This window comes from Panthera onca, chromosome F2 (assembly GCF_046562875.1).
Source record: "Panthera onca isolate mPanOnc1 chromosome F2, mPanOnc1 haplotype 2, whole genome shotgun sequence".
NCBI lineage: Eukaryota > Metazoa > Chordata > Mammalia > Carnivora > Felidae > Panthera > Panthera onca.
In genome coordinates, this window is record NC_138356.1 from 64359574 (window position 1) to 64386754 (window position 27181).

General features: G+C 43.0%; 1 protein-coding gene and 1 non-coding gene across 4 annotated transcripts in view; both read right to left on the bottom strand.

Annotated features, from left to right (window-relative positions):
* SNTB1 (syntrophin beta 1) overlaps nucleotides 1-27181 on the bottom strand; it is a 235171-nt gene that overhangs the window by 28474 nt on the left and 179516 nt on the right. For all 3 annotated transcript variants that reach the window (XM_060611234.2, XM_060611233.3, XM_078441968.2), the window contains one exon: nucleotides 4728-4867. In XM_060611234.2, coding sequence (XP_060467217.1) covers nucleotides 4728-4867 — 140 coding nt within the window. The remainder of the gene's footprint in view (nucleotides 1-4727; nucleotides 4868-27181) is intronic.
* Nucleotides 20549-20653, bottom strand: LOC132664915 (U6 spliceosomal RNA). The gene has a single exon (XR_009603906.1). It is a non-coding gene; the product is annotated as a U6 spliceosomal RNA (small nuclear RNA).

The following is a 27181-nucleotide window of genomic DNA, read 5'->3' on the forward strand; positions in this document are numbered from 1 at the left end:
TTGTGAACCCTAGGAGTATGAGAGGCACCAGAGCATGGTCTTCCAAATCAGAGGTTCTCCAACTATAGCCTGCATCAGAAGCTCCTGGGGGGCTGGCTGGTTAACTCAAAGACAGGCTGGGGTCCCTACCTCCAGTGTCTGATTCCATCGGTCTGGAGTGGGGTGGAGAGTCCGCGTGTCTAAGTTCCCAGGGGGTGCTCATGCTGCTGGTCTGAGGACCCCATTCTGAGAACCCCCAGTCTAAGCCACGGGTAGAAACTTTAGGTCTCCGATGGCATACAGAGCCCTGTCCTCACTCTGTTGTGTGATCTGAGCAGCTACCTATTGCATAATTGAGTTGTCAGGAAAGCTAAGGAAAGATTTATGTGACATGCTTGGCACAAAGAGCCACTAAAACTCCAGGGAATAGGAACGTGCTTTTTCGGGGAGTGTGCAGAGAACAGGGGTTAAAAAGGTGCATGCAGAATCAGAATCCCAGGTGCATCTCTTACTGGCTGTATGACTGAAGGTGAGCTCCTTAAGCTCTTAGTTCCTCCGTTTACTTATCTGTGAAACAGGAATAAAGTCTAACCCTTCCAGGGTTGTGGGGGTTAAGTGTGGTCATCCTGAGGACCACACCCGCCAGATGCTTGCTGAAAACACATACTCCTGACTCTGGAACGTAGAATCTCCAGGGCAGCGTCCTCAGGACTGGCCTCTGTTAAGAATCACCTCCAAACAGCCAGGTGATTCTCAAATTGGAAGTTTTGCCAAATAGGATAAAATCCATGTAAACACCTGGCCTTGATATACGCTCCTTCCACAAAGCTCAGCCACCAGTTGATTACTGCCTGGGTCTATGTGCAAATAGTCCTACCTTGGCCTTCTTGAAAATATCACTCAAGATGATTCGTTAGAAAAAAAAGACACAAAGATGATTCATCAGTAGACGCCCTATAGTAAAACTTTAGACACCGTGGCTCTGTATTCATAAATAAAAATTAATTGAACTGCACATTTAAGATTTGTGTACATACTGCTTGTAAATCACACCCTAATAAAAGGTTTTAAGAAGACAGGAGTCTCCTTCAGAAAACTGCACTCAGAGATAAGTAATGCTACTAGACAGGCTACGTGCCCAAACGCTCATATATAAAGGACACACTGTGGGGGCGCTGGGTGGTTCAGCTGGTTAAGCGTCCAGCTTCGGCTCAGGTCATGATCTACTGGTCTGTGAGTCCCACTCTGTGCTGACGGCTCGGAGCCTGGAGCTGCTCCAGATTCTGTGTCTGCCTCTCTCCCTGACCCTCCCCCACTCACACTCTGCCTCTCTCTCTCTCAAAAACAAATAAACATTAAAAGAATTCAATAAAAAAGAAGGGACACGCTGTCATATGTGACTATGGAATAAACAGAAAGTAAATACGTCACTTTATGAGCTTAGCTATGTGGCTAGGGAAGCAGCTAATGGAAGCACTGGGGTAACTTCTGTAACGGAAGGATCCAGAGTTTCCCTTTGACTTCTACCTCTTCCGGCAGTGATTTCCCTGCCAGCCCAGCCTCCCATCTCCAAGAGCCAGCTCGGTCTGCAAGGATAGAATGGTTTCTGTCTTCAGCTGAGGTAAACCCTGCTCCATAGCCTAGAGCCACTCAAGGGCTGCGACCCCTCAGTGTGATCACGTGATTCCAGGGAAGGGAGGGGTCGTTTTCCTTGTGTTTTTGTTTGTTTGTTTGTTTGTTTTGTTTTTGTTTTTGTTTCTGTCTGCTTTCCAAAAGCCTTTCTCTAGGAACATCCACAGGGCTGCGGAGGGAAGACGATCCTATCCAAGGCACACAAACCATGGCGGCTGCCGCACCAGCCAAAGGGTCCGTTAGAAACCTATTTTCTCAAAGTCTATCTCTGCTAGGCTTTGGAGAGACAGCAGCATTTAACAGATGCATTTAACAGATGAGAGGACTCTCAAAGAGGGAGGGGACATGATTAGCCCAGGCAAAGCACTCTTCCGGCAGGAGGAAAACTAAGACGGAAACTCTAGCTTGAGGGGATGAGCTAAGAATGAACAGCCAGGCCCGCCTTCACATCTTGAACATCCTCTGCCAAACAGACTACCAGCTGGAGACCAAGGGCATGATTATGAGCCTAATTTGATCATTGCTTCTAGGGCTAATACGCACATGCAATAACACACTTTTCTTCAGCAGGTCAGTAGTGAGGCTGGGTAATTTGGGAAAGAGGAGGCAGTTAACTGGGAGGTCAACCATTGCCACTGCTCTCTTTTATGTTTAACATGGTAGAGGTTGCGATGCTACGTCTTCTGTTCTAAATGAGCACAGTTTGCACTGAAAGGGTTTCCATTTTCGATTTCCGTAGCGGATGTAGGCCACGCATGCACGTTGCTCACAACCCAGACGTGGCTTATGAGCCTGTAATGGATATTTCTGGGGCCCCACCCAAACCTACCCAGATGCCAGTCCCTGTGCCTGTGCACCCAGCCCCCTGAGCCGCTGGTGGCCTGAAGAGCCTGCAAGATAACCTCCCGTGGGGCAGCCTGTGCTTTTGACGCACTGCCGTTGGGCGTGTGCCAGTCCAGTCACTTGCCCGAACAGGGACAGATTCTGGGCTGGTCATTTATGCTCTAGGGCGGTGCTGTCCAATACAACTTTCTATAATGACGGAGATGTTAATTTGTGCTGTCCAAAATAGTAGCCACCAGCCACAACTGCTGAGGGCCTGAAATATATTAGTGTGACTGAGGAACTGAATTTTTAAAATCCTGAATGCACGCATGCATGAATAAAAAAGCGGCCTCCAGGGGCGCCTGGGTGCCTCAGTTGATTAAGTGTCTGACTTTGGCTCAGGTCATGATCTTGCGGTCCGTGAGTTCGAGTCCCTCATCGGGCTCTGTGCTGACAGCTCAGAGCCTGCAGCCTGCTTCAGATTCTGTGTTTCCCTCTCTCTCTGCCCCTCCCCCACTCATGCTCTCTCTCTCTCTCTCTCTCTCAAAAATAATAAACATTTAAAAAATCTTTAAAAAATAAACAATAAAAAAAAGCAGCCTCCACTAATCAGAATGCCTTCAAACTATGAGGAGAAAGCTATGAATTAGGGCAAGTTTTACTTCCAATTTGCCTGAGAGTTACCTAGAAATTTTACTTAAACTTTTGTTCCTGAAAATCATTATTTTTTTTAGTTTATTTATTTTGAGAGATGGGAGGGGAGGGGCAGAGAGAGAGGAAGAGAGAGAATCCCAAGCAGGCTCAGCACTGCCAGTCTAGAGCCCAATGCGGGGCTGGATCTCCCAAACTGTGAGATCATGGCCTGAGCTAAAATCAAGAGTCAAACACGTTATTAACCGACTGAGCTACCCAGCCGTCCCTTTCCTGAAAATCATTCTAAGAGGATGAATCCAATTTCTCTTCTTAGTATCTGGAATACAGAGACTATCGTCTAATCTTTCTTTGGTTCTAGTTGTGAGAATGTGAGAATGGCACCAGGTCTGGGAGTTGTCAACTACTTGAAGGCAAGACTCAGGTTTGATGTGCTTTTGTGCTCAGGATACAGACTTTCAACAAGGGGATAAACACCTGATGCATTAAGATAATATGTCACATGGACAGGGGCGCCTGGTGGCTTAGTCGGTTAAGTGTCCGTCTCTTACTTTCAGCTGAAGTCATGATCTCATGGTTGATGAGATCAAGCCCTGTGTTGGGCTCTGCACGGACAGCGTGGAGCCTGCCTGCGATTCTCTCTCTCCCTCTCTCTCTGCCCCTCCTGTGCGCATGTCCTCTCTCTCTCTTAAAATAAATACATAAACTTTATTAAAAAAAATTTTTTTTTCTGTGTGTTCCGGTACCACTGTATTTATGGACTTGGAAACTTGAATTTTACATAATTTTCACATGTCATGAAATATTTTTGTTCTTTTGCTTTTAAAAAAACATTTAAAAATGTAAAAACCATCCTTAGATGGTGAACTATAAAAAAAATAAATAAACTTTAAAAAAATGTCACATTGGGGCACCTGGGTGGCTCAGTCGGTTAAGCATCGGACTTCGTCAGGTCATGATCTAGCGGTTCATGGGTTTGAGCCCTACATCGGGCTCTGCGCTGACAGCTCAGAGCCTGGAGCCTGCTTCAGATTCTGTGTCTCCCTTTCTCTTTCCCCTCCCTTGCTCATGTTCTGTCTTTGTCTCTCAAAAATAATAAAAAATAAACGTAAAAAAAGGTCACATGAACAATAGCTGTGCACGGAAGGTCCTAAGAGACAGACACACGCCTAGCAGCCCCACATGCATAGGAAGCACCATACTACCGAGGAAGAACTCGCTATGGGGTCTGTCGTGCCGAGAAAACTTTAAAAAGCACAACAGGGCATCCCATGACAATCTCTGTGCCACCGAGCGAAGGATGATTCTCCCTAAACTTCAAGATTGTAAACACATGTGCACAGTTCACCTCAAAAAGAATGGGGTGGAGACCCCCCAGGAAGGAGACTAGGCTGGGACCTTCTCACAGATGTCACTGCTCCTTCAGGATGGATAAAGCAGTTTGTTCTTTGTCTCTGTGTTGCCCCAGGTTTGGCCATAAAAGACAATCAACTGGATAAAAACGTGTGGCTCTACTCTGCAGGAGCCCTCAGTTCCTGATGCAACAGGAAGCAGGAATACAACGTGTTGAAATCATTGTGATTGACTAGAAAAGCTTCAAGCTGCAAACACATCAGATTCAAAGACAAGGTCACGGCTACCTGGTGGCAAGAAGAGGGTACGTGTGAACTGGGCTGAACCAGGCTTCCTTCCTCCGTGGCATGCTGTCATAGATTAAAAGGTCCTTCTCGGTCAGTACGACCAGGGCCGGCTTCCACTGTTTCTCACTCTCCCCGGGCACCTGAAATGGAAAGCAGGGCATCATCAAACAACAGGTGAAGGAAGAGTGACTAGAAAGGAGAAGCTGGCATCCCCCCAATCAGAAGACCCAATGGTAGGAGTCCAAAGTTCAGGTTGTGAAATCCAAATGAGAAGAAACCATTCACGGCCGCAGGACTCTTGATCCTTGAAACTGTGTTTCTCAAGGGCCCCGGTATGTGTCGTCGGTACAGCCAAGAAGCAGCCCAACTGTCAGACATCTGTCTCTGTTTCTCACCTGTCAGTCGGCACTGAAATCATTATTTCATAGTGGCATGCAGATGCTTGGGGGAATAAGCACATCCAGATGGCTCTCTGGTAGAGTACATTGTTTTTATTACAAGATGGTAAGGTTTGAAAGCTTTTGAAGAATATCCAAAGGCTCTGAAAATGTATTATGGAGGCAAATGTCTGTCTGAAGAGGTAGGAGACATCACAGCCTTTCGCTTTGACTGTTTCTGTGATTCGGGCACCATCTTAAAATTCTCTTAGTTCCACTCAGCACAGAAAGTTCCTTAACCCAGAGGGATGAAATGACCTGGCAGGGATATGGGAGGATTAAAACATCAGTTGGATGTTTGGACCAGGTGACCCTTAAGGTCCCTTCCAATCCCGAGAGTCAGTTAGCTCAGGTCTTATCTCACGAGCCACCCCTCTCTGCCCGAACTCTGATGTGCTGATGTGTGATACGATGATGTGCTGATCATTCCCAATTCTGCATGTGTTCTTTCATCTGTGAAAACTCCCCCCTTCCAATTTGAACGTTGGGTCTTGGGATACATCTTGATGCTCAGCTTGGAACAACTCAATGTGCTGGCTTTGGTACTCAAAGCATGGATCATGTTCCAGTAGCATCAGCGTCACATGGGAGCTCGCAAGAAATGCAGAGTTCCAGGCCCATCTTAGACCAACAGAATCAAAATCTGCATTTTAACAAGATCTTCGGGTGACACATATGCTCATTAAAGATTAAGAACCACTGCTCTAGATGAGGTTAAGGTTTTCTTTGACACTGGTAATTCAGTGAAGATTCAACCCTTTCATAATAAACCATAATCCAAAATCTATTCAAAATTAAATGAGGCAGTAAGATAAATAAATGACAAAATTTCTTCCCTTTCTATTTGTATTGTTACCTTTTCGTAAGTGCCACAATGACATCTGTATTGAAGTGGCTTTAAGATTGAATGATCACAGTAGAGAAGATGGGCAGGATTGTGGAAGGGGTGAGCTTTGTAGGTCATGTACTTTTATGGGCTGCTTGACTCTGAGTCCCTGCTCCATTATTTATTGCCCCTGTGACTTTGGGCGAGTTATTATTCCCTATGCGTCTATTTCCTCACTGATAAAATTGCACAGACAATGGTTAAGAGTGTTTTCTCTGGAGCTAGAGCGCCTGAACATAAATCACAGCTCCTCAATTCACCAGCTGTGGGATCTTGGGCCAGTCAGCAAATCTCTTTGTATCTCAGTTTCTGTATCTGTAAAATGGGGAAATAATAGGACCTATACCAGAGGATTATTGTGAAGATTGGGTTAAAATGTCTAAAATGCTGATCACCGTGTACCATAAGCATCATTTAGAGCCTGTTAAGTGGCATACACCTCATAATGCTACAGTGGAGACTGAATGAGACTGTGCACGGGGCACCTCGTTGGTTTAGTCAGTAGAGCATGCAAGTCTTAGTCCCAGAATTGTAAATTCAAACCCCAAATTGGGCGAGGAACCTACTTTAAAAGATTTTTTTTTAAGATAAATGAGACAGTGTACATAACGTGCTTAGCATAATATCTGGCAGATGGTTAAGACCCTCCAGTGAAATTTAGGGTGGGAAAATTGTAGCAGACTCACTGAATTCTAAACTTGTCAAAAAGGTATTCATTGGAAAGGCAACAGTATGACAAAGTACTGGTTTTCCTTGAAAAAAATTATAAGGCAAGCCAAGAATATCCTTGGTGTTAACAATTTCAATTCAATCTTTCCCCATCCATTCCAAAGTTGTCCCAGGAAGAATTCATTACAAAATGATCATGCACCTCTTACAGCAATTCCAAATAAAATCTCCCTTTCAAGAAGGAAGAAATCCTCAAAAAGCTATTTATACTAGAATGTGAATGACTACCTGGCATATTTCTTCCATTATGCATTTCATACATATATAAAAAAAAAATATCCAGGGTTAGCCTATTGCTTTTTCCAACAGAACAATAGCACCTTTAAGAGATCAAAATGAACTGATACAGAAAACAAGGTATTAGTAACCCGCAAGGTGACCACGTTATAGTCTCAAAGCATAAAGTGTTTGGGAGTTTGGAGTAAATTTTTTCCAGCCTCTACATTAAACTTAGCAAATTACTTTTCCAGTTCATTAAATAGGACTGGAAAAGCTACAAATGATCCTCCCCAAAGTGCCTATCTTCCTTACCTAGTCAGATCTGATCCATTAACTTTGACTGGAACCATTTAAACGTGAATACAACTAAGCATCATTCTTCAAGAACAATATTAAGTTTGCAAAAATAAACCTTACCAGTGAATGCCAACAGTAAAATACAGAAATTTCTAATGGTGGAGTCACAAACTCACCCACATGTCAAATGGTATATATATGTATGAATAATTCTAAAGCCCTAAAACACAAAATGGTTTATTAAAGAGTGCTTCATGGATTTGTTAACTGTGCCATAAGAATACTCAGAGTGGATGTTTTCCACTGTTCCTGTGCGCAGAGCTTTCATTTTAATGCTACCTGAATGCTTGAAGCTAGAAATCGGCCATGAGGACAACAGACTTCCAAGGAGAAAAATGTTATGTTGAATACAGGTTTCTAAAACCATACTTTATGCCACGTGAGCTTCGCATTTGCAAAGCCTTTCAAGAACACTTTTCTTCAGGCTGGAGTATCTGTGCTGTTGTTCAGTGACAACTTCCATTATAAATCCAAATTTCCTGGCACCCAAAGTTTCCCCAGCATTAATGCAACAGTTCTGGGACGCGTCTACATTTGATTAAAACGTGGCTCCTGAAACAGATGTGACAACTTCCATCTCGATCCCGGCTTCCTGCCATGAGATGCGGCAGCAGTCAGTGTCTCAAGAACTGATCATGTTTCTCATGAAGAAGGCAAAGGGGAAGAAATGGAAACAGACACACAATCCTGAAATTACTCCGAAGCACATCTGTGGTGAACTGAATCCTGTCCCCATGGTCACTTCTGTGAAGCATGAGAGAAAAGGTTGACAAAATGGCAAGAAGAATTTGAGATAGTGGAAAGAAGTCTCTGCTAACAACTGAGGGAAGTAGAAATAAATGTATGAAATGAACATGTTGTATATCTTAAACTTAGGCAATGTTACATGTCAATTCTACCTCAACCAAAAACACCTGAGGGAAGAACAGTCACTGAATCCTCTGTTGGAGACAGGTTTCCTATGTCATTGAGGTCAGGAGGAACTTTCAACCTTTTAAAATTCATTGGACACATCACATCATTCATTCATTGTGATCACATCACAAGTCATGGAACAAAATGGGGTTCTGGATGGGGTTCCAGCCTGGCTGAGGTCTGAGACTTTATGTCTTTATCCTTCCATCACCCACACCTTTGAGTGAGGTTCCTAGGAACCACTGGGACACAGTTTGAAAACTGCTGACTGTGTTTCCTCTAAAATATCTAAAATCTGAAGATTATTTTCAAAGAGACAGTTTGACCAAAACCTTTCAGTGCCTTTTTTGCAGGTATTTCCAGAAGAAATAATAATACTGTTGCTTAGGCAAAGCTGTAATGATGAAATTAATGAATGCATATTGAGTGCTTAGAAAAGTGTCTTACATACAGTAAGCAAGCAAACCTTTAAAAATATTAGCTATTCTAATTCCAAAAAATACATGCACCCCATGTTTATTGCAGTATTATTTACAACATACAAGATATGGAAGCAACTAGGTGTCCACTGACAGATGAATGGATACAGAAGATGTAGTGTGTTTACACAATGGAATATTACTCAGCCATAGAAAGGGATGGGATCTTGTCATTGGTGACAACATGGATGGACCTAAAGAGCATAATATGATAAGTGAAATAAGTGATATGGAGAAAGACAAATAATATAAGAGTTCACTGATATGTGGAATCTAATATGACAAAACTCATCAAAGAATAGAAACAGATTCAAATACAGACTGGTGGTTGTCAGATGAGAGGGGGATGGGAGGACGGGTGAAGTAGGTAAAGAGGAGTCAAAGGGAAAAACTTGCAGCTGTAACATAAACAAGTCACAGGGATTCAAGTACAGCATAGGGGATATAGCCAATAATATTGTAATAACTTTGTATGGTGACTGACGGTAACTACACTCACCATGGTGATCATTTCGTAATTTATATAATTGTTGAATCACTATGTTCTACATCTAAAAGTAATATAATATTGTATGTCCACTATACGTTGATTAAAAGAAAATATCAGATATTCTGATCGCCACATCAAGTAAGAATAAACGAATATCAAACAAAAGATGTAAGTAAACTTGGGCAAGAATTCCTTGCCTTCACGGGTCTAATGTCCTCCCTGGTGGGAGAATCGGCTAAGACAAAGTTATTGCTAACAGCCCCTCCAACTTGAAAATCAGATCATCTTTTTCAGTTCAAAATTCCTGGCTACTAGGCTGGGACCGCTTTAGTTACTAGGACCCTTTTTATACATCTCCTTTGTTCCGCGGGCTCTGTTCACAGGGGCAACAAACAATGTATGGGTCTTTTTTTCTCTGCTTGTGCCAGGTCACTCTTCCTAACATGCTTATTTTCTAACTCCTACTTGAACACAGGGGTGGCAGGGACAGCTCAGAGGCTTTGGAGCCAAACGGCAGTGTCTTCAAAATCTGGCTTTGCCACTTCTCAGCTGAGGGATTTGAACTGCTATAAGCATTTGTTCACTGATGTGTAACATGCCGATCGTGGCCTCCTATGCATATTTTATGAGGATTAAATGAGAGAATGTATATAAAGCACTTCCCATATGGCAGATACTGGAAATGTTAAACCAGCCCCATCACACACCTCACACAGCTACCCTGCTAGGGAGGAAGGTCTGGAGACAAGGTGAGTGACTAATAGGATAAATCAAGTTCACAGAGGAAGAGGTCAAGCACAACTTTTGTTTTGGAGATCATGGCTATCTCGGCAACTTTTTACTTTAAGCCTTTTCACTTCAGATTGCTAGGAACTTAGAACAAAGGACCAGATACCAGGGTAATAATAATTAGCAGTTATCAACTTCCAAATGCTTTACAAACATTAGGTAATTAATCCCTGCACCAACTCTCAGAGAGGCAGATAAGGATCCCCGACAGTTCACCAAAAGGAGAGGAACAAGGGGCACCTGGGTGGCGCAGTCGGTTAAGCGTCCGACTTCAGCCAGGTCACGATCTCGCGGTCCGTGAGTTCGAGCCCCGCGTCGGGCTCTGGGCTGATGGCTCGGAGCCTGGAGCCTGTTTCCGATTCTGTGTCTCCCTCTCTCTCTGCCCCTCCCCCGTTCATGCTCTGTCTCTCTCTGTCCCAAAAATAAATAAAAAACGTTGAAAAAAAATTTTTTTTAAAAAAAAAGGAGAGGAACAAGTTTCAATGCAGCCATGGGAACACAGGGAACACGGTACCAAGTCACAACCTGCAGCCTTCTTCTGGCTGGCCCTGAACAACCCTAGGACCCAGCAATCGGGAACCTTGCGGGACACCCACACCTGGATGCAGAGCAGGATGGAAAGGAAGAGAAGGCAGAGAATGGGAAAGAGGACTAGAAGGCAAGTTCAGAAACAGAGCTCTGCAGGAGCCTTAGCTCCCCTGGACTCGCTGCTCTCCTCTCACGCAACTCCCAAACTGTTTGGCACCTGGATCACGGGGCGAATTCATGGGTGGCTTAAAGTGGGGGAGCAGACTGAATGATCCATCCTGTTTGGTGGATGTCAAGACAATGATGAAGAGTGTTAGAGCACGCTGAAGGAAAATAAGGAAAGAGAAATATGGTTTGACTGCGGGACATGTAGGGAGGGTATCATTTTTATATGTCGACAGTCCCAATAGCCGCAGTCCCCAATTTCAAATTTGCTCCCTCCTGCCAAATTCTGAAACTGGCTCTGGAATTCTATAAGCCATATATAATAAAGCCCCAGACTCAGGGTTCATGATTAGAAGTCTCACCAGAGTCAACGTACAAGTTAGCATGGTGGGACTTTGGTGCTTGGGTTATAGAGAAATCACCTCGGGGGTCAGCAGGACCATGCTCCCTATACAGGTTCTAGGGAAGAATCCTTCCCTGCCTTTTACAGGTTCTGGTAGCCACCAGTATTCCTAGAAGATGTGTTAGTCCAATCTCTGCTTCTATTGTCACACAGACTTCTTTCTACACGTCTTTATGTGGCCTTGTCATCGGGACACCTGCCACTGAATTTAGAGCCCACCCAATTCCAGTATGAACTCAACTAATTACATCTGCAAAGACCATATTTCCAAATCAGGTCACCTTCTGAGGTCCCAAATGGACATGAATTGGGGTCAGGGGAGTGTGGGGTAAAGACAAGAAACTAATCATAAGAAAATGGCAAGAACCCACTATATTTTCAGTTAGTTTTCCAGGGCTTTTTTTTTTTTTTTTCTCTTTGAACATTTGCAAACATGGAGTGAATTTTTTTTCTGAAAGTTATCTTATTTACTGAGCATGCAGAAGGTCAGATGCTAATGTAGTCTAACAGAACCCTTTGATGACTCTATTATAGTTGTTGTTTTTTTTTTTTTTTTCAACGTTTTTTATTTATTTTTGGGACAGAGAGAGACAGAGCATGAACGGGGGAAGGGCAGAGAGAGAGGGAGACACAGAATCGGAAACAGGCTCCAGGCTCCGAGCCATCAGCCCAGAGCCTGACGCGGGGCTCGAACTCACGGACCGCGAGATCGTGACCTGGCTGAAGTCGGACGCTTAACCGACTGCGCCACCTGATGACTCTATTAAAAGTAATGCCTTGGCCTCTAGGACTTCATAATGAAGTCAACCTTAGGGCAGATCACATGTATACAAAGAGATAAGTGCAGAGCTAGGGTTTTAAATCTCCTTTCATCATACAGCATCATGGAAAGAGGAGGCAGAAAGCCCATGAAGGTCTAGTCCCCATCAAGGCACAGAGCATTTCAACCACATGAACCTGGCCTTTCAATTGTTTTGCTTCATTTGCTTACTGCTAATGAGACAGGTCTTCAAAATGACAACATTCTAAGTATGATACATTCCAGGAAGTGATTCCAAGATCTCTTCTTGCTTGATAAAGATTGCTGGATTCTACTTGGATTACTCTGTATCTCAATGTCACTTTCAGTTCAGGCTATGTACAATCAAGTTGGACTAATAAGCTGGAAGAACCAAATCCAGCTACCCAAGCCTGTGTCTCTTTAGGTTTAGGATGATTTTCTACCCTATGCCCTTCTCTGCCTTTGAAAAGCAGAATGACAACTTTACTGAAGAACCCAACTACAGGAAGGAGGAGCACCACCCCATTTCTGCCCATTGCCTATGTCAATCTAATGAACTCCCCCTCCAAAGAAAGATGTGCTGTGACTCTAATTGTTCAGATCTAGAGCTGTCACTGGGTCTTTTTAATAGCAGGCACTGTCACGTTCATCACAAGTAGGTGTCTGTGGTCACTACCCACTCATTGCGTTATCACCGTATCTACATGGTAGAAACATGTACACTGGACTGGTCCTAGAGCAGACTGGCCATTTTGGTCCACACCATTAACACATTTCAATACCCAAGCACCCTAGCTTCAAAAGAGGCCAAAGGAGACAAGACACATCACTCTGACTATGTTCTATATTATGCCCCATTTATCTGGGTTTGGCATTAATTAGGGCTTATTGGGTATTTACGTAACTATTAATAAATATGGTGGGGTTTTTTGTTTTTGTTTTCCACCAGTACATCATTCCCTCTCACTCTCAGTTGGGAACCCCAGAAAGGAGAAGGGGTGCATAGTAGTTACACTATCCAAGTCCTACTCTGAACCATCTAATACTCAGCATTCTAGGAGAAAACCAGGCCATGAACTTGGGCCCCCAAACTGGATTCTGCTATGTGTCCCCTTGTGTCCATTTTGAATAATTCTGCTTGTTATTTTTCCCTGCCTGCATTAGTTTTTATTACTAGACAGTTTATTCTCTTCTTCCTTCCAGAGAGGCCCTGGCCCCATGACCATTGACTAGTCTCACCTCTCTCACAACTACCTAGATCCAGACTAGCCTAACCTGTCAATCCCTTATCTCATTAGGGAGTCTATCTTGCCAACCATTCTGTGTAGAGTCAGAAGATTTGTCTCCTTCCTCAGTGCCTTGGCTCAACTGAAAACACCCTAGGTTTCCCCCCAGGACATGCAACTTCTATTGGACACTTCCTAACACCAGCTGTTTGAAGTGGAGACCTCTTGTTTGTATGAAAATAAATTACTTACAGTGCTTCATATGGGTTTGTTCTTTTGAACCTGTAAACATTCCCTTTTGTCTTGTTTACTTGTGTGCTCAGCTCAACCTCTTCTGAGAAAAGTCCAAAAGTGAATTTCAACTCCATGCCTTGTCTGAATTATACAATTATAACTGAGTAAGGTTGAAATTGTTTGGGATTTACTCTATCTTTGGGTCTCAAAAACAGTAGTAAGTTAGAAGGAGCACTTAGAAGAGCAAGGTTTAGAGAGAACGTGACATGGTAGATTTTGAGCTTTTTAGATCTGACAGTTCAAAAATCTACATGAGAGGAAAGAATGCTCCCTTATTAAGGGAGGCTATGCTGAAGGAGTAAACATGTATTGAGAGCTTACTCTGTGATAAGAAGGACTGTGGATTCCATTGTGTCTCCCCCTCCTCCAAATTCAGGTGATTCAGCCCTAACCTCCAATATCACAGAACGTGACCATTTTGGGAAATATGGTCATTGCAGATGTAGTTAGTTGAGATAAAGTCATACTGGAATACAACAGACCTTAAACCAATACGGCTGGTGTGCTTATAAAAGGGGAAATTTGGCCACAGGCACACACACACACAGGGAGAAAGTGACATGAACATGAAGGCCAAGCTAGGGGTGATGTATTTACAAGCCCCAGAATGCCAAAGATTGCCAGCAAACCACCAGAAGCGAGGAGAGGGGCATAAAGCAGATTCTCCCTCACAGCCCTCAGAAGCAAGGAACCCTGGTGCTGCCTGATTTGTGAGTTTCTAGCATCTGGAACCATGAGACAATACACTGCTGTTGTCTAATCCACCCAGTTTGTTGTAGTTTGTTACTGGAGCCTTAGGAAATACTACAAGCACCATGCTAGTTTCACCTCCCTTAATCCTTTCGACACTTTGAGGCATTTATTATCATCTCCATTTTACAGAAGAAGAAACTGTGGTTCAGAGAGGCCAGGCACTAGCCAATGTTACACAATGATAGTTATAAAGCCACTTATGTGCCTTCCTGACCTCAAAGCTGTGATATTTTCAGATCACAAAGCTGCCGCTCATAAGAAAGGAAAAGGGGGATGATGTGGGGGCATGAGGGCAAAGGTGGGAGGACAGACGGCTGCGAACTCAGCTGTAATGTCTCCCGTGGACTGAGGTGCACAGTGTCCAGCTATGTGCAACTCTGCAGCTGACTAGGTTGCCCGCTGGGCAACTTACTTCTCGCCCTTCTTTCCCACCTCCTGGCACGGGGCCTTCACTCAGGCCAGACATCGGTTCAGGGCAAGCTCCTCTGAGTAATCAAAGCTCTTTATTCCCCAAGTCTCACATCTGATTAAAATAATTCAAGACTAAGTTGTAAATGACTCATAACCCTTAATATGTCTTTCCACTAAGGGATATTTCTATTTATAACGAGTAGCTGGGACAAAATTAGTCTCCTGTGTTACTCTTCATTGCACAATTGAAGGGCTAGTAAGTGAAACAGGATTTGGTTTCTAAAGGCAGCAAAATATTCCATTACACCATAAATTTAATTTGCATGTTTTTGTTATTTTAGCAAACTCTATTCTTCACTGATGGTACTCACTCCAGCACAAATATCTGACAGTTCTAAGTCCAACTTAATGTGGCGTGCAGTTTTAAATCAACCATGTATCCTGTGTTCAGCAACATATAACAGAGTACTGTAGGCTAAAAATTAGCATCCAGATATCTGTAACTATCAAACTTTCCTGGATATTTGAAACATTAGGAAGTGGTTCCTGACCCTTCCAGCTCATGGCCTAGAAACCACTAGATTCAAACAAATAATCGCTGCATTAACAATAAAATCTTCTAGACAAGGAGTCAAAAATTTGGAGACTACAGAGGACCGGATATAAGAAAACAACAAGAACAACAACAACAACAACCCGTATCCCACTCTTTGGGGAGCTTGTTTTTAGCATTAGCCTATCATTACCAGAAAAGATGGTAGGCATAGCATGGCCAAAAGAAACATTTCAAAAGAACCCATCAGTTTATATTAAAAAAAATTTTTTTAACATTTACTTATTTTTGAGAGAGAAAGAGAGCACAAGCAGGGGGTGGAGGAGAGAAGGAGACACAGAATCTGAAGCAGGCTCCAGGCTCTGATCTGTCAGTACAGAGCTCAGCGCAGGGCTTGAACTCACGGGCCGCGAGATCACAGCCTGAGCCAAAGTAGAACACTTAACCAATTGAGCCACCTGGACGCCCCAAGTTGTATTTTTTAAACATAAATTCTCCCTATTTTTTTTAAAGTTAGTGTATTATTTTCTTATCACTTCCCTAAGAAATCACCACAAAAACTGGTATTTATTCTCATACAGTCTGGAAATCAGAAGTCCTAAATCGAGGTGTTGGCACGGCTCCTGCCTTCTGGAGGCTCTAGGGGGAGAATCCATTTCCTTGCCTTTTCCAGCTTCTAGAAGCTTCCCTAATTCCTCCGTTCATGGCCCCCCATCACATTGCCTTTCCCCCCTGTGTTTCTGTCAGAGCATCACCTCCTCTTGAGTCTCACCCTCCTCTCTCCGTCTTAGAAGGACCCATGTGGTTAAACTGCCTCATCTCCAGATGATATGAACATCGTTGGGAGGCCATTAGTCTGCTTACCTCAGTTGGCAATTGATTCAAGTTAGAAAAATAACATACGGAGTGAAGTGATACGAAGTTTGGTACTTCTTTAAAAATCTCCAGCATGTCTTTTTCCCCCTGCCCAACCCTCAAAATGGGTAAACAGACAAAACAAGATGGACAGTGATAAAAATTGGGTTATGTGCACCTGGAGGTTCATTGTTGTTTTTCACTACTTCTATGGAAAAAAGTTAAATTCCTCTAATAAAAATTTTAAAAACTAAGCAATATGGAGACTGAGAAAATACACCTGCAAGCGAGCTAGGCATGGCCCCAGACTGCCAGCCTGCTGTCACATAATGAGCACCTACTTGAGAAATACACAAGGACACAATCCCTGCAAATGGATTCACAGAACTCACATGCAGTTTCCACACATGCCTTGTGCTCCTCAAGGGCCCCAACATTCTGCTGATGTGCAAGTGTGACCTGAATTAACTGAAGGCTGGGGTATAACAGGGAGTATAAGCTGTTGAGACACACTGGCTAAGAGCAACCTCCATTCCATCCTCAAAACATGTGTGTGTGTGTGTGTGTGTGTGTGTGTGTGTGTGTGTGCGCATGTGTGTGTTTACTCATCGTTCCCTAGCTGGTGGCTCTCTTGAAGAAATACCATATTTGTCTCTATAGGAAAGGTGTATACCAAAAAAAAAAAAAAAAAGTGGGCATCTAGTGCAGGTGATTAAGCGAAGGGTCAAGGAAAGATATAAGCTAGTGATCTCTCTTGGAAAGCTGAAGTTTATTGGAGAAATTTTTATACACTGGGCTTCAAGATTTGGGGACTCTCAACGTTTCTGAAACACAGCTCTCACAAATGACAAAGGTCTCCATAATAATCCTCTGCCTCTAACATGCTACCTATTTCTTCCCCTTACTTATTCCCCCTAACTTTTGAAAAATCACCCTCTGCAAATTCTGATCTTGTGTGGGATGACTGTCCTGAGGGGCTTATGGTTCCATATTTTATCTATGTAGCCAGGGTATCCACATAATGCCTGGGATATAATGGGTGTTCCATAGACTCTGGATGAACTCTGAATGACTGCAGCCATACCCAGATAAACACTATAAACTGTCACTATCCAACATTGTTTAAAGAGCCCAGACCCCCATGATCTATGTGTCTCTCATGGACTTTCTTCATCCACCCAGGGCTCCAATTCCCTGTTCCTTTCACAAGGAGGGAGCTGTCCAGATTCAGCTTCCAGAAATGGATGAAAGGCTGCTTCTAATCTGTGACACTCACAGATAATTAAATTAGACTCTTCTCAGTCTGGTGGGGAAAGCCATTTTATATTTTCATTAACTCCAAAGGGCCATTTCAATTACAGTCCCTGTTTGGTAAACAAGTTATCTTTGACTTACAGCCTTTACTTCTCTAATGCCTAGGAAATATGCCCTTTAAAGGGATGCTGATGTGCCACAGAAATTTCATAATTTGGTAAAAAAGTTATCTTTTGAAAGGCAGTTGACATTATTATTAAATCCAAAAGGAGCAAGTTCTTAAAAGAAAAAAAAAAGTATCTGCTTCAGCATCTTCCATTTTGTTTTCCCGGGGTGTGTCTGTGGGTTCCTTTGTTGATTTTCTCATTTATTTCTCCTTCAAAGGAGAAAGCCAAGAGTGCTTTGAAGGAGGAAGACTGTTAAAACATAGGGAGTATCTGGCTTCAACACCATGTCAGCATTATCTAAAGTCATGCCCTGGTTCTAACAGCTATTCAATAATGTCAGACTCCATAACTCTATTTACTTTATGAAAGAAATATCAACATGTTTGCTTTCAGTTGGATTTGTCAAATTTTCAAGACTAAACAAACAAAAGCAAAAACGAATTTATTTTGGAGATATCTCAACATTTGTGTGACCAAGGACCAAGTGACAAATTCCAAAATCTACTTATCCTACTTTAGTTTAAATGCCTTCATAACTGCCCCAACTAGGAAGATTCTTTTTTTTTTTTTTTTTTTCCTCTGACCTCCTGGAAGCAAAGAGGCAATGTAGTATTAAGAACATAAATCTCGCTGCCAAACAGTTCTGGTCTGCATGTCAGCTCAGCTACTCACAGTGTGATCTTGAATGAGTTACTTATCTTCCCCATGCTTCAATTTCCTCATCTGTAAAATGGGGGTAATAAAAGTCCCTCTCCCGTAAGACCATTAGGAAGATGGAATCAGATAATGTGTATAAATGGCTTACAGTACTGTGCTCAGCAAAGATCAAGTTTTCAAAATGAGGGTTTCTCAAAATTTGGTCTGCATGTAACCTGCATCAGAATCAGCTGGGCTGCTAGCTCTAAGACCCAGTTATTCAAAAGTGCTAGGGGTGGCAGCAGGAACCTGCACTTAGAGCAAGGACCCCGAATAAGTCTTACATGTACTATTGCTAGAGAACAATTACAATGAGTGTTAATTACCATCGCCATGATACCATAATGTATACAGCACTCGTTCTCCACTAGTGATTTCTAAAGGCCACTACCCTTGGATTCCCTGCCTCGATATCACTGTGGCACTCGGTAAAAATACAGATTCTTAAATCCCAAATCCACTGAATCCTGGTATCTAGAGATTGAGACTACACATCTCTATTTTTGCAACTTCTCTGGAGACTCTGATACACAGCCTGCCTCGGGATTCGCTGGCCCACACAACTCATTCTGACTGGCTCAAAGCCCTTTATTTTTTAACCATTTAGCCAGTGTCTATGCTAAATGTTGGTTGTAGAAATCGGCTGACCCGAGGACAGGTGTGTCTGCCCAAGTATACCTCTGAGCTATGAGGGGCTCTGCTTAGCGATTATCTCTCCTCATTTCTTTCTAATGTGACATCCATGAATATGTGCTTCCTGGATAGTTTTTCCAAACTTTAGTCACCCATGTACCATTTTCATGAATTTCATTGGTTCCACTTGTACTTTTATGGGATTGACTGCTAGCCGCTCATCCGATATCTATTCTTTTTCTTTTAAGTAAGAGGACTCCATAATTATTAGGAGTGACAATGTGTCCAGTTACAAAATTCTATTTCTGAGACCCACATTATCCTTCATGTCATCCCCCGTCCCACCCACCTCCCCCCCAACGATCCCAACATAGACATGTCACCTGCCTTCACCCATTAGGCTTATTTACATATTCAACTTGACACTCATTTGGTTGGATGGCATATACAGACATGTCCTGCACTAAACAGGTCTCTTTCAGGTCTGCTGGTGTGCTCTTTGTAGCTGTCCAACAGGAGACAATATAAATGTTATTTCTGAGCAGAAAAGTAACTGTGAAAACAGGGCGACATGTTTTCCCTTCTCTTTCCAGTCTTCTGTTTTCTTCCTCCGATTTCCCTTCTGCAATGCACATTATATTTGTGGCCAACATGCTCCTTTCTGGAGTAAAAGAACCACAAGGAAAATTCCAAAGCCATCTGAATGTTCTACGAAAGCCCAGCAGAACTAAATGAGACATAAGAAGGCAGTGTTTCGAATGTAGTGCCATGTCTAGTTTTGAAATCCTTCCAGGTATGAACATTTTCAGGAGATCTTAGACCTTTTACAAAGGCTTTTACTTACACAAAATTACCTATATACTAATTAAGTAGGAGATCTAACTTCAGATATATAAAATGGTAAATATAGTAGACTATTAAGAATCTAAAAAAAAAGGGGGCTTTCTGAAAAAAATGGTTTTGCTATTTTTTTTTCTGTCCTGATTTCAGAACACATTCATTTGTTCAATAAACATTTATTTAGTGTAACTTGTGTGCTGTGTACTGTGCTCAGTGCCTCGGTGCTATTTAATGGTAGTAAAACCCGGACAAGTCAGGAAAGGAAGAATAAATAAGCAGCAAATACGAAAAAGTAACTTTGGCAAGTCTTATAAAGAAACAAAATAGGTTAATATGATTTAAATATGCTATGAAATGTAACAGAAATTAGGAACAGTTCAATTGCTGTCCTCTGACAGTTCAATGTTCTAGCTCTGTGGAGAATTTTTTTTAATCTAAATTTTGGCTTCCACAATATTAATTATCCATTAGGGTCACTTGCAAAAGTACTAAGCATTTACTTAATGTTTCTAAAATAGGGATAAAAAGGTATTTTTAATGTTTATTTATTTTTTTATTGTATTTATTTATCTTTTATGAAATTTATTGTCAAATTGGTTTCCATACAACACCCAGTGCTCATCCCTACAGGTGCTCTCCTCAATGCCCATCACCCACCCTCCTTTCCCTCCCACCCCCCATCAACCCTCAGTTTATTCTCAGTTTTTAAGAGTCTCTTATGATTTGGCTCCCTCCCTAACTTTTTTTTCCTTCCCCTCCCCCATGGTCTTCTGTTAAGTTTCTCAGGATCCACCTAAGAGTGCAAACATATGGTATCTGTCTTTCTCTGTATGACTTATTTCACTTAGCACAACACTCTCCAGTTCCATCCGCGTTGCTACAAAAGGCCATAGTTCATTCTTTCTCATTGCCACATAGTATTCCATTGTGTATATAAACCACAATTTCTTTATCCATTCATAAAAATATGGAACGCTTCACGAATTTGCAGGTCATCCTTGCCCAAGGGCCACACTAATATTCTCTGTATCGTTCCAATTTCAGCATATGTGCTGCCGAAGTGAGCCTGGGATAAAAAGTTTTAAAGGACTGCATTTACTTGGATTTAATCATCTACAGTCTTTGCCACTCAGCAAGCTTGGAGTCTACCAAATATCTTTAAAACTTGGAATCTGCAAAATAATATGGTAATTCTTTTAATGGATGGATGGCTATCCATCCATTCATTCAACTACATAAGAAACGCTTACCCAATTCCTGCCAGGGTCAGGCTTCAGGGACTACAAAATGATTAAGACTTCACTCTTACATCTGAGGGATTCATAATCTCAATCACCTAAGAGTAGGTGACTGGAAATGCTGGAAGAGGAAATGTTCTGGGAGTTCCAAGGAGGGAGACATTGATGCTCCCTCCTAAAAGGAGGGTTGTGATAGAGGAGAGGTCATTTGTCCTGGAGTGGCAGCTGGGACTCTCCTAGTCACAGAAGAGGAGGAGGAAGGTACAAGAGGAAAGCAGTGGCACGGGCAAAGCTTAGGAACGGAAATAATACATCCAGAGAATGTTTGCCAGCTCTATGGGGCAAGTGTGTTGGTTGAAGAGGAAAACAGACATCACAGGAAAGAACAGCAGCGATGTGTGGCCACCCTTTAATCCCCACACCGAGGTGTATGAAACCACTAACAGTTTTTTACAAAACACGACTTCCTGAAACCTACATGCCATGCTTACATCACACCCATGGTCCAGGGTGTCTCCTCTTAAGCCAGGCAGTCATACAGTCATTGGTCCTCAGAAGACTTTTGGTGAGAGTTGTCTCTCCTGTGCCTGGACCGCAAAGACTAGGCCAATAGCTGAACCAGGGAACAAAATAACCCCTTCGATCCTGCACAGTAGACCTGGCCTCATTAGAACTGTTTCTGTATCTCCATTACCTCCTGTTTTAGGTTCCGTGTCCTGGTTGTACTGCACGTGCATCCAGGAACCACCGTAAATGTTTTCCGTAACAAGGTCATGAATTCACGCCCTTTATAGGGTTGTGTCCCATGACTTTATCTGAGCCCTTGATTTTTTTTTTTTTTTTTTTTTTTTTTTTTGCCATGTGGGGTGGCTGAAGAAGAAGGCTGGCAGAAGAAAGGTGGGGAAGGCATCCGTCAATCCACAGAATTGGCTGTGATGCTGACAGAGATGCTGGCCCTGTGGCAAGAATGTGATCTACATTGTTCTCGCTTCTCTCCCTTCTGATCCCTCACATCCCACTCTCTCTGTGTGCCTTTCTCAACTTGTAGCAGGAATCCCTTACTTCTTTCCAAGGCGGAGCTCAAGGCGCTAGCTCTACCCCATTAGCTACTTTTCACTAATGCTTCCCATGTTTAGCCAGTGCTTCCCACTCAGGCAACTACCTGGACTTTTGTGTGTCCCCCAAACTTGAAGCTCATTCCCTTTTGCTTTTCTTGGCCTCCTAGATAAAGATTGTTTTTTATAGACTGGCCCTAGCACTGACCCTCAAATTAAACCCTCATGCCTAGAGGCGCCTGGGTGGCTTAGTCAGTTAAGCATCAGGTCATGAGCCCTCAGTTTGAGGGTTCAAGCCCCGCATCGGGCTCCGTGTTGACAGCTCGGAGCCTGGAGCCTGCTTCAGATTCTGTGTATTCCTCTCTTTCTGCCCTTTCCCTGCTTGCGGTCTGTCTCCCTCTCTCAAAAATAAATAAACATTAAAAAAGAATGTGAAACGCTCATGCCCGTCTCAGCATTATTCCTGCTGGAATGAGCTGTATGTTTTCATTTAACTCTTCTCCTGTAGCTCCAACTTCACTCTGTGGTAACACCCACATTTTATTGAATGAGTATTCCAGCACTAGATATAAAGAGTTTGCTTTGTAAGAATTTCTTTGAATTTTAATTTAAGCATATGGTACATTATCTCCTTGGTGGATCTGAGTATGTATTTTGCAATTGAGGCTATGGTTTCTTATAACTTCAGTGCGTTTAAGTTGCCTTAATAATAAGGATATTTACATTTGTAAGTATTTACCAAACACCAGGCGTTACTTTATAAGCATTATCTTATTAAATCCTTAAACAATCCTGTGAGGTACGCAATTCCTATCCTCACTATAAAAGTCAGAGATCTTGAGGGGCACCTAGGTGGCTCAGTCGGTTGAGCATCCGACTTCAGCTCAGGTCATGATCTCACAGTCTGTGAATTCGAGCCCCGTGTCAGGCTCTGTGCTGACAGCTCAGAGTCTGGAGCCTGCTTTGGATTCTGTGTATCCCTCTCTCTCTGCCCCTCCCCTGCTCATGTTCTGTCTCTCTCTGTCTCAAAAATAAATAAAAAAACATTTAAAAAAATTAAAAAAAAAAGTCAGAGATCTTGAGTCCCATACCCAGTTTACACAACTATACTTTAGTGTTTGTTATGCCACAATACTCTCTTGTTTGTTACTGGTGGACACACAAAGGATGCTGGATCCCCAACATTTAGAATGCTTAGTATGGTCTAGGAAAGACCAAGTGGTAATACATTATGACAGGAAAATCCCTCCCTGAGGAAGAACACCACAGTTAGAGAATAGTTTCCCTCTATGTTCTTCCTCATTGGAAGCAGAAAACCAGGAAGCTCATATTTCTGCTGAGTAGTTGCTCAAGACCAGATCACTGGACTCTAGGCCAGCTTCAGGGGGCAAGAGGCCTGTGTTTAGAAGGGCCTCATCCTTGGTTTACATGCTTTCTAATGCTGTCTTGAAATTCTTAATAATTTTTGAACGAGGGGCCCCACGGTTTTACTTGGCGGTAGGTTTCAGAAATTGTGTGGCCAGTCCTGACCACTCTGTAAGCTCCGTAAACACAGCCACCGTCTGTTTCGTTCACTGTTGTAGCCCTAACACCCAGGACAAGTCTGGCACAGAGCAGGTGCTTTGTGTGTGTTTGTGTATCCAGTAGTCCCCCCTTATTTGCAGTTTCGCTCTCTGTGGCATCAGTTACCTGTGATCAACTGCAGTCCAGAAGCAGCTGGCTCTCCTTTTGAAGTGTTGTCAGAGGTCAAATAATAATAGTCTGACACTAGGTCACAGTGCCCGCGTCATGCCCCTTGCTTCATCTCATCACATGGGCATTTTCTCATCTCACGCCACAAGAAGAGGGACATAGTACCAGACAATAAGAGTACAGGACAATATGGTATTTTGAGAGAGAGAGAAACCATATTCACAGAACTTTTGTTCCAGAATATTGTTATAATTGTTCTATTTTATTATTAGTTGTTGTTAATCCCTTACTATGCCTACTTTTTTTTATTTTTATTTTTTTTAATATAATTTATTATCAAGTTAGCTAACATACAGTGTATACAGCGTGCTCTTGGTTGCGGGGTTAGAGTCCTGTGATTCATCGCTTACATACAACACCCAGTGCTCATCCCAACAAGCGCCCTTCTCAATGCCCCAGATATCATGTTTTCACTCATGTGGAACTTGAGAAACTGTGCCTAATTTTTAAATTAAATGTTATCACAGGTATGTGTTTATAGGAAAAAACAGTTTCTATAGGGTTTGGTACTATCTGTAGTTTCAGGCATCTTAGTGGGGGTTGTGGAACAGATCCCCCCATGGAAAAGGGGGGGACTACTGTGTGTGTGTGTGTGTGTGTGTGCGTGTGTGTGTGTGTTTAATTTAATGAAAGATTGGACTGAAGCAGAAGCCAATGAGCTACTCAAGAAAGTCCACATTTTTGGTAAGAAGTTCATATTGGATTGAAGGTGGGAGAGTCTAGAATGTTTAGGGAACCAGACAAGAGTCCTTGGCTTTTACCAAGACTGTTAGATAGCAGGGCATTGGTCTCAAAGGGAGTGACCTGAGAGCTAGATCCCTGTAGCTTTCGGAGACGGGGTTTGGACTCTACTAAGTGGTTGAAACTGCCCTCACCACCATGAGTCACATACTTGTACTCATATTGCTTATTTGTACCCGTGTGTGTGTGTTCACCACACAGTGAATCACTTGTCTGTCTGTTTGCTTTCTGTCCCACTTCTTGCTCTTCTCTGCTGTGATGGTTAGTTTTATGTGTCAACACAGCAAGGTTATGCTATCCATCTACTCAATTAAACACTCATCAACGTGCTGCTGTGAAAGTATTTGTAGAAGTGGTTTAGGTCTATAATCAGTACTGTCCTCTGAGATGCCTCTGATGCTCAGCACATCGCAACCCCTCTTCCTCCCGCCCCTCCACGTGGACCCGACCTTACTCTTGCCAACACGCCCAAAACCACGAAGCACACCCTGAGGGCTCCAGTATGCCCTGCATTCCTTCCTAGTAAACCCCACACTACACCCACTAGGCCTAGCCTGCGAGTGTTCCCCATGATGGGAAAAAAGGAGATTATCCTTGGCAATCTGGGTGGGCCCCATCCAATCAGTTGAAAGGCCTTATCAGCAAGACTGAAGTTTCTCAGAGGAAGAAGAGGTCCACCCGTGGAGAGCAGCTTCAGGTCCAGCCCGCAACTCTCTCAGTGGTCCAGCCTGTCCTTCTCAGTGGTCTGTCTTATTGGTTTCAGATTTGCCAGCCCCCACAATCACATAAGTCAGTTCCTTGAACTAAATCAATCTCTCTCTCTACCCCCACCCCCACCCTCCAGCCGCCGGCTTCAGGAATAGAGTAAACAGCTGTTCTCTGTGATACTCCTTCCAAAATCATCTGGAAAAATAGTATCTACCTTGAACATAATAAAATCAGTTTACTATATATCACTCAGGGTCAAGCAATACCTGGTAGTTCAGAGAAGACTGAGTATATGGAGCTGGTAACAAAGTCTTTGGAATAGCTGGACAGCCAAAGTGGGAATGAGGAACCAACCCTGGGGCAGCAGTCGTTTGAAGCTCTTCTGGTTGTCCAGCTGACGGGACCAAGAGAGGGTAGTGATGACGGCAGAGCTCAGGAGTGGGGAGCTTCTGACGACCAGAACAGGAGGCAGAATCGTGGTAGGACAATAGGGAGCTTGGCCAACGGAAGAGGGGACTGGCAAGTAGGAGCTAGAACCAGACAAGGAACAGCTACTCCGGGAGACAGTTATCCAAAGAAGAAATACCTTGGCTATTCCATGTTCCCGCCCTCCAATTTCTACCTATGCCTCACATTGTTCTAATTTAAGTAGATAACAGTATCTACAGGAAAACTGAGAATCAAATGAAGTATCATATGAAAAGGAGGAAGCATGGTTAGCACTACATAGAGTATTAATAGGAGTACATGCGGTGAAGTGCACAGTTATTCACAGTGTACTCATTTTTTCTCTCTATCCATATTAAGACCTGAGGATCAAAGACATACATGCTATTCTAGATAGACTTTCCAGAGAGGTGTAGCAACTCTGGGACCTCCTTGCTCTCCGCCAGGAAGGAATGTCTAAGGATAACGCTGGATCCTCTGCTGGCCCTGCAGGGCTCATCAGCTATGAAATGATATCACTGCCATAGCAGCATATCCTTAACCAAGTCTGATCCCTGCTACCCCTGTGCTAATCATGTGTTTCAACTGCACACGACAGCACTTCCGATTCCCTGGAATGGGTTGTCTGTGAGGCATTCTACTTCCTTACAGGAAGCATCTGCAGAGGAGAGCATCACACAGAAGGTACACCATAAACAGCCCGACACTCAGCATCATGGAGTCTGAAACACACTTCTGTCTAGGATTTTCCTGGGTCTCTGGATCATCAATAAGTTTTGAAAATTAGCCAGTCCAAACTCAAGAACATCCTTCTTGTCTTTTCATCATTTGCTTCCCACAGTTTATTCCTTACAGCATCTTCTTATGTGCTTTTCATTTGCCAAACGCTGTTGGATTTAGTCCGTTGCATCTCCACCTTAGAGAATCGGTGACCTTTTTCATTATACTCACTTTTCCCCTCTATCCATCTTAAGCCCTGAGGATCAAAGGCATACATGCTATTCTAGACAGATTTGCCAGAGAGGCATAGCCACTCCGGGACCTCCTTGCTCTCTGCCAGGAAGGAATGTCTAAGAATAACTCTGGCTTTATACTCACAATGTGGGGAGTGTACGGTTTTGGGTAGAAAACACATTAACCATGACAACACGAAGGGCTATAGATGTATTGCAGCTGGTATCAACAATTGCTCTGTTTTAGGAGTCTGTAAATACACTCATCCTGACCTCTTTTGCCTCCTCATACAAGCCTCGCCTCCAACAAATTCTGGAGTCCTCTCCAGCCTCATCCCCCTGAGTGTCCTACACAGTCCTGTCGGCACTCTTTTCTCTCCCACCCCCACAGGAACTCAGTTCTCTTTACATCTGCATGGCGTGCAAAGAGGTGTGACTTAGGTTAAAGGAAGCGATTTCCTTAATAAGTAAACATGTGGTCTCAGTGGCTGCAAAGATCCATTCTCATTAAATTAAAATTGAAAAAGGGATCATCCTCTTGACAACGACGACGATGACAATGATGGTGATACAAGTAAAAAAAAAAAATACCCATAGACCACTTGAGTTTAGTTTTACTATTTTCTCATTAAGAGAATATTATGGAACAATCTCTTCCTACTGCTTCTATTACAACAGTCACTAATTATCTACAGTTGAC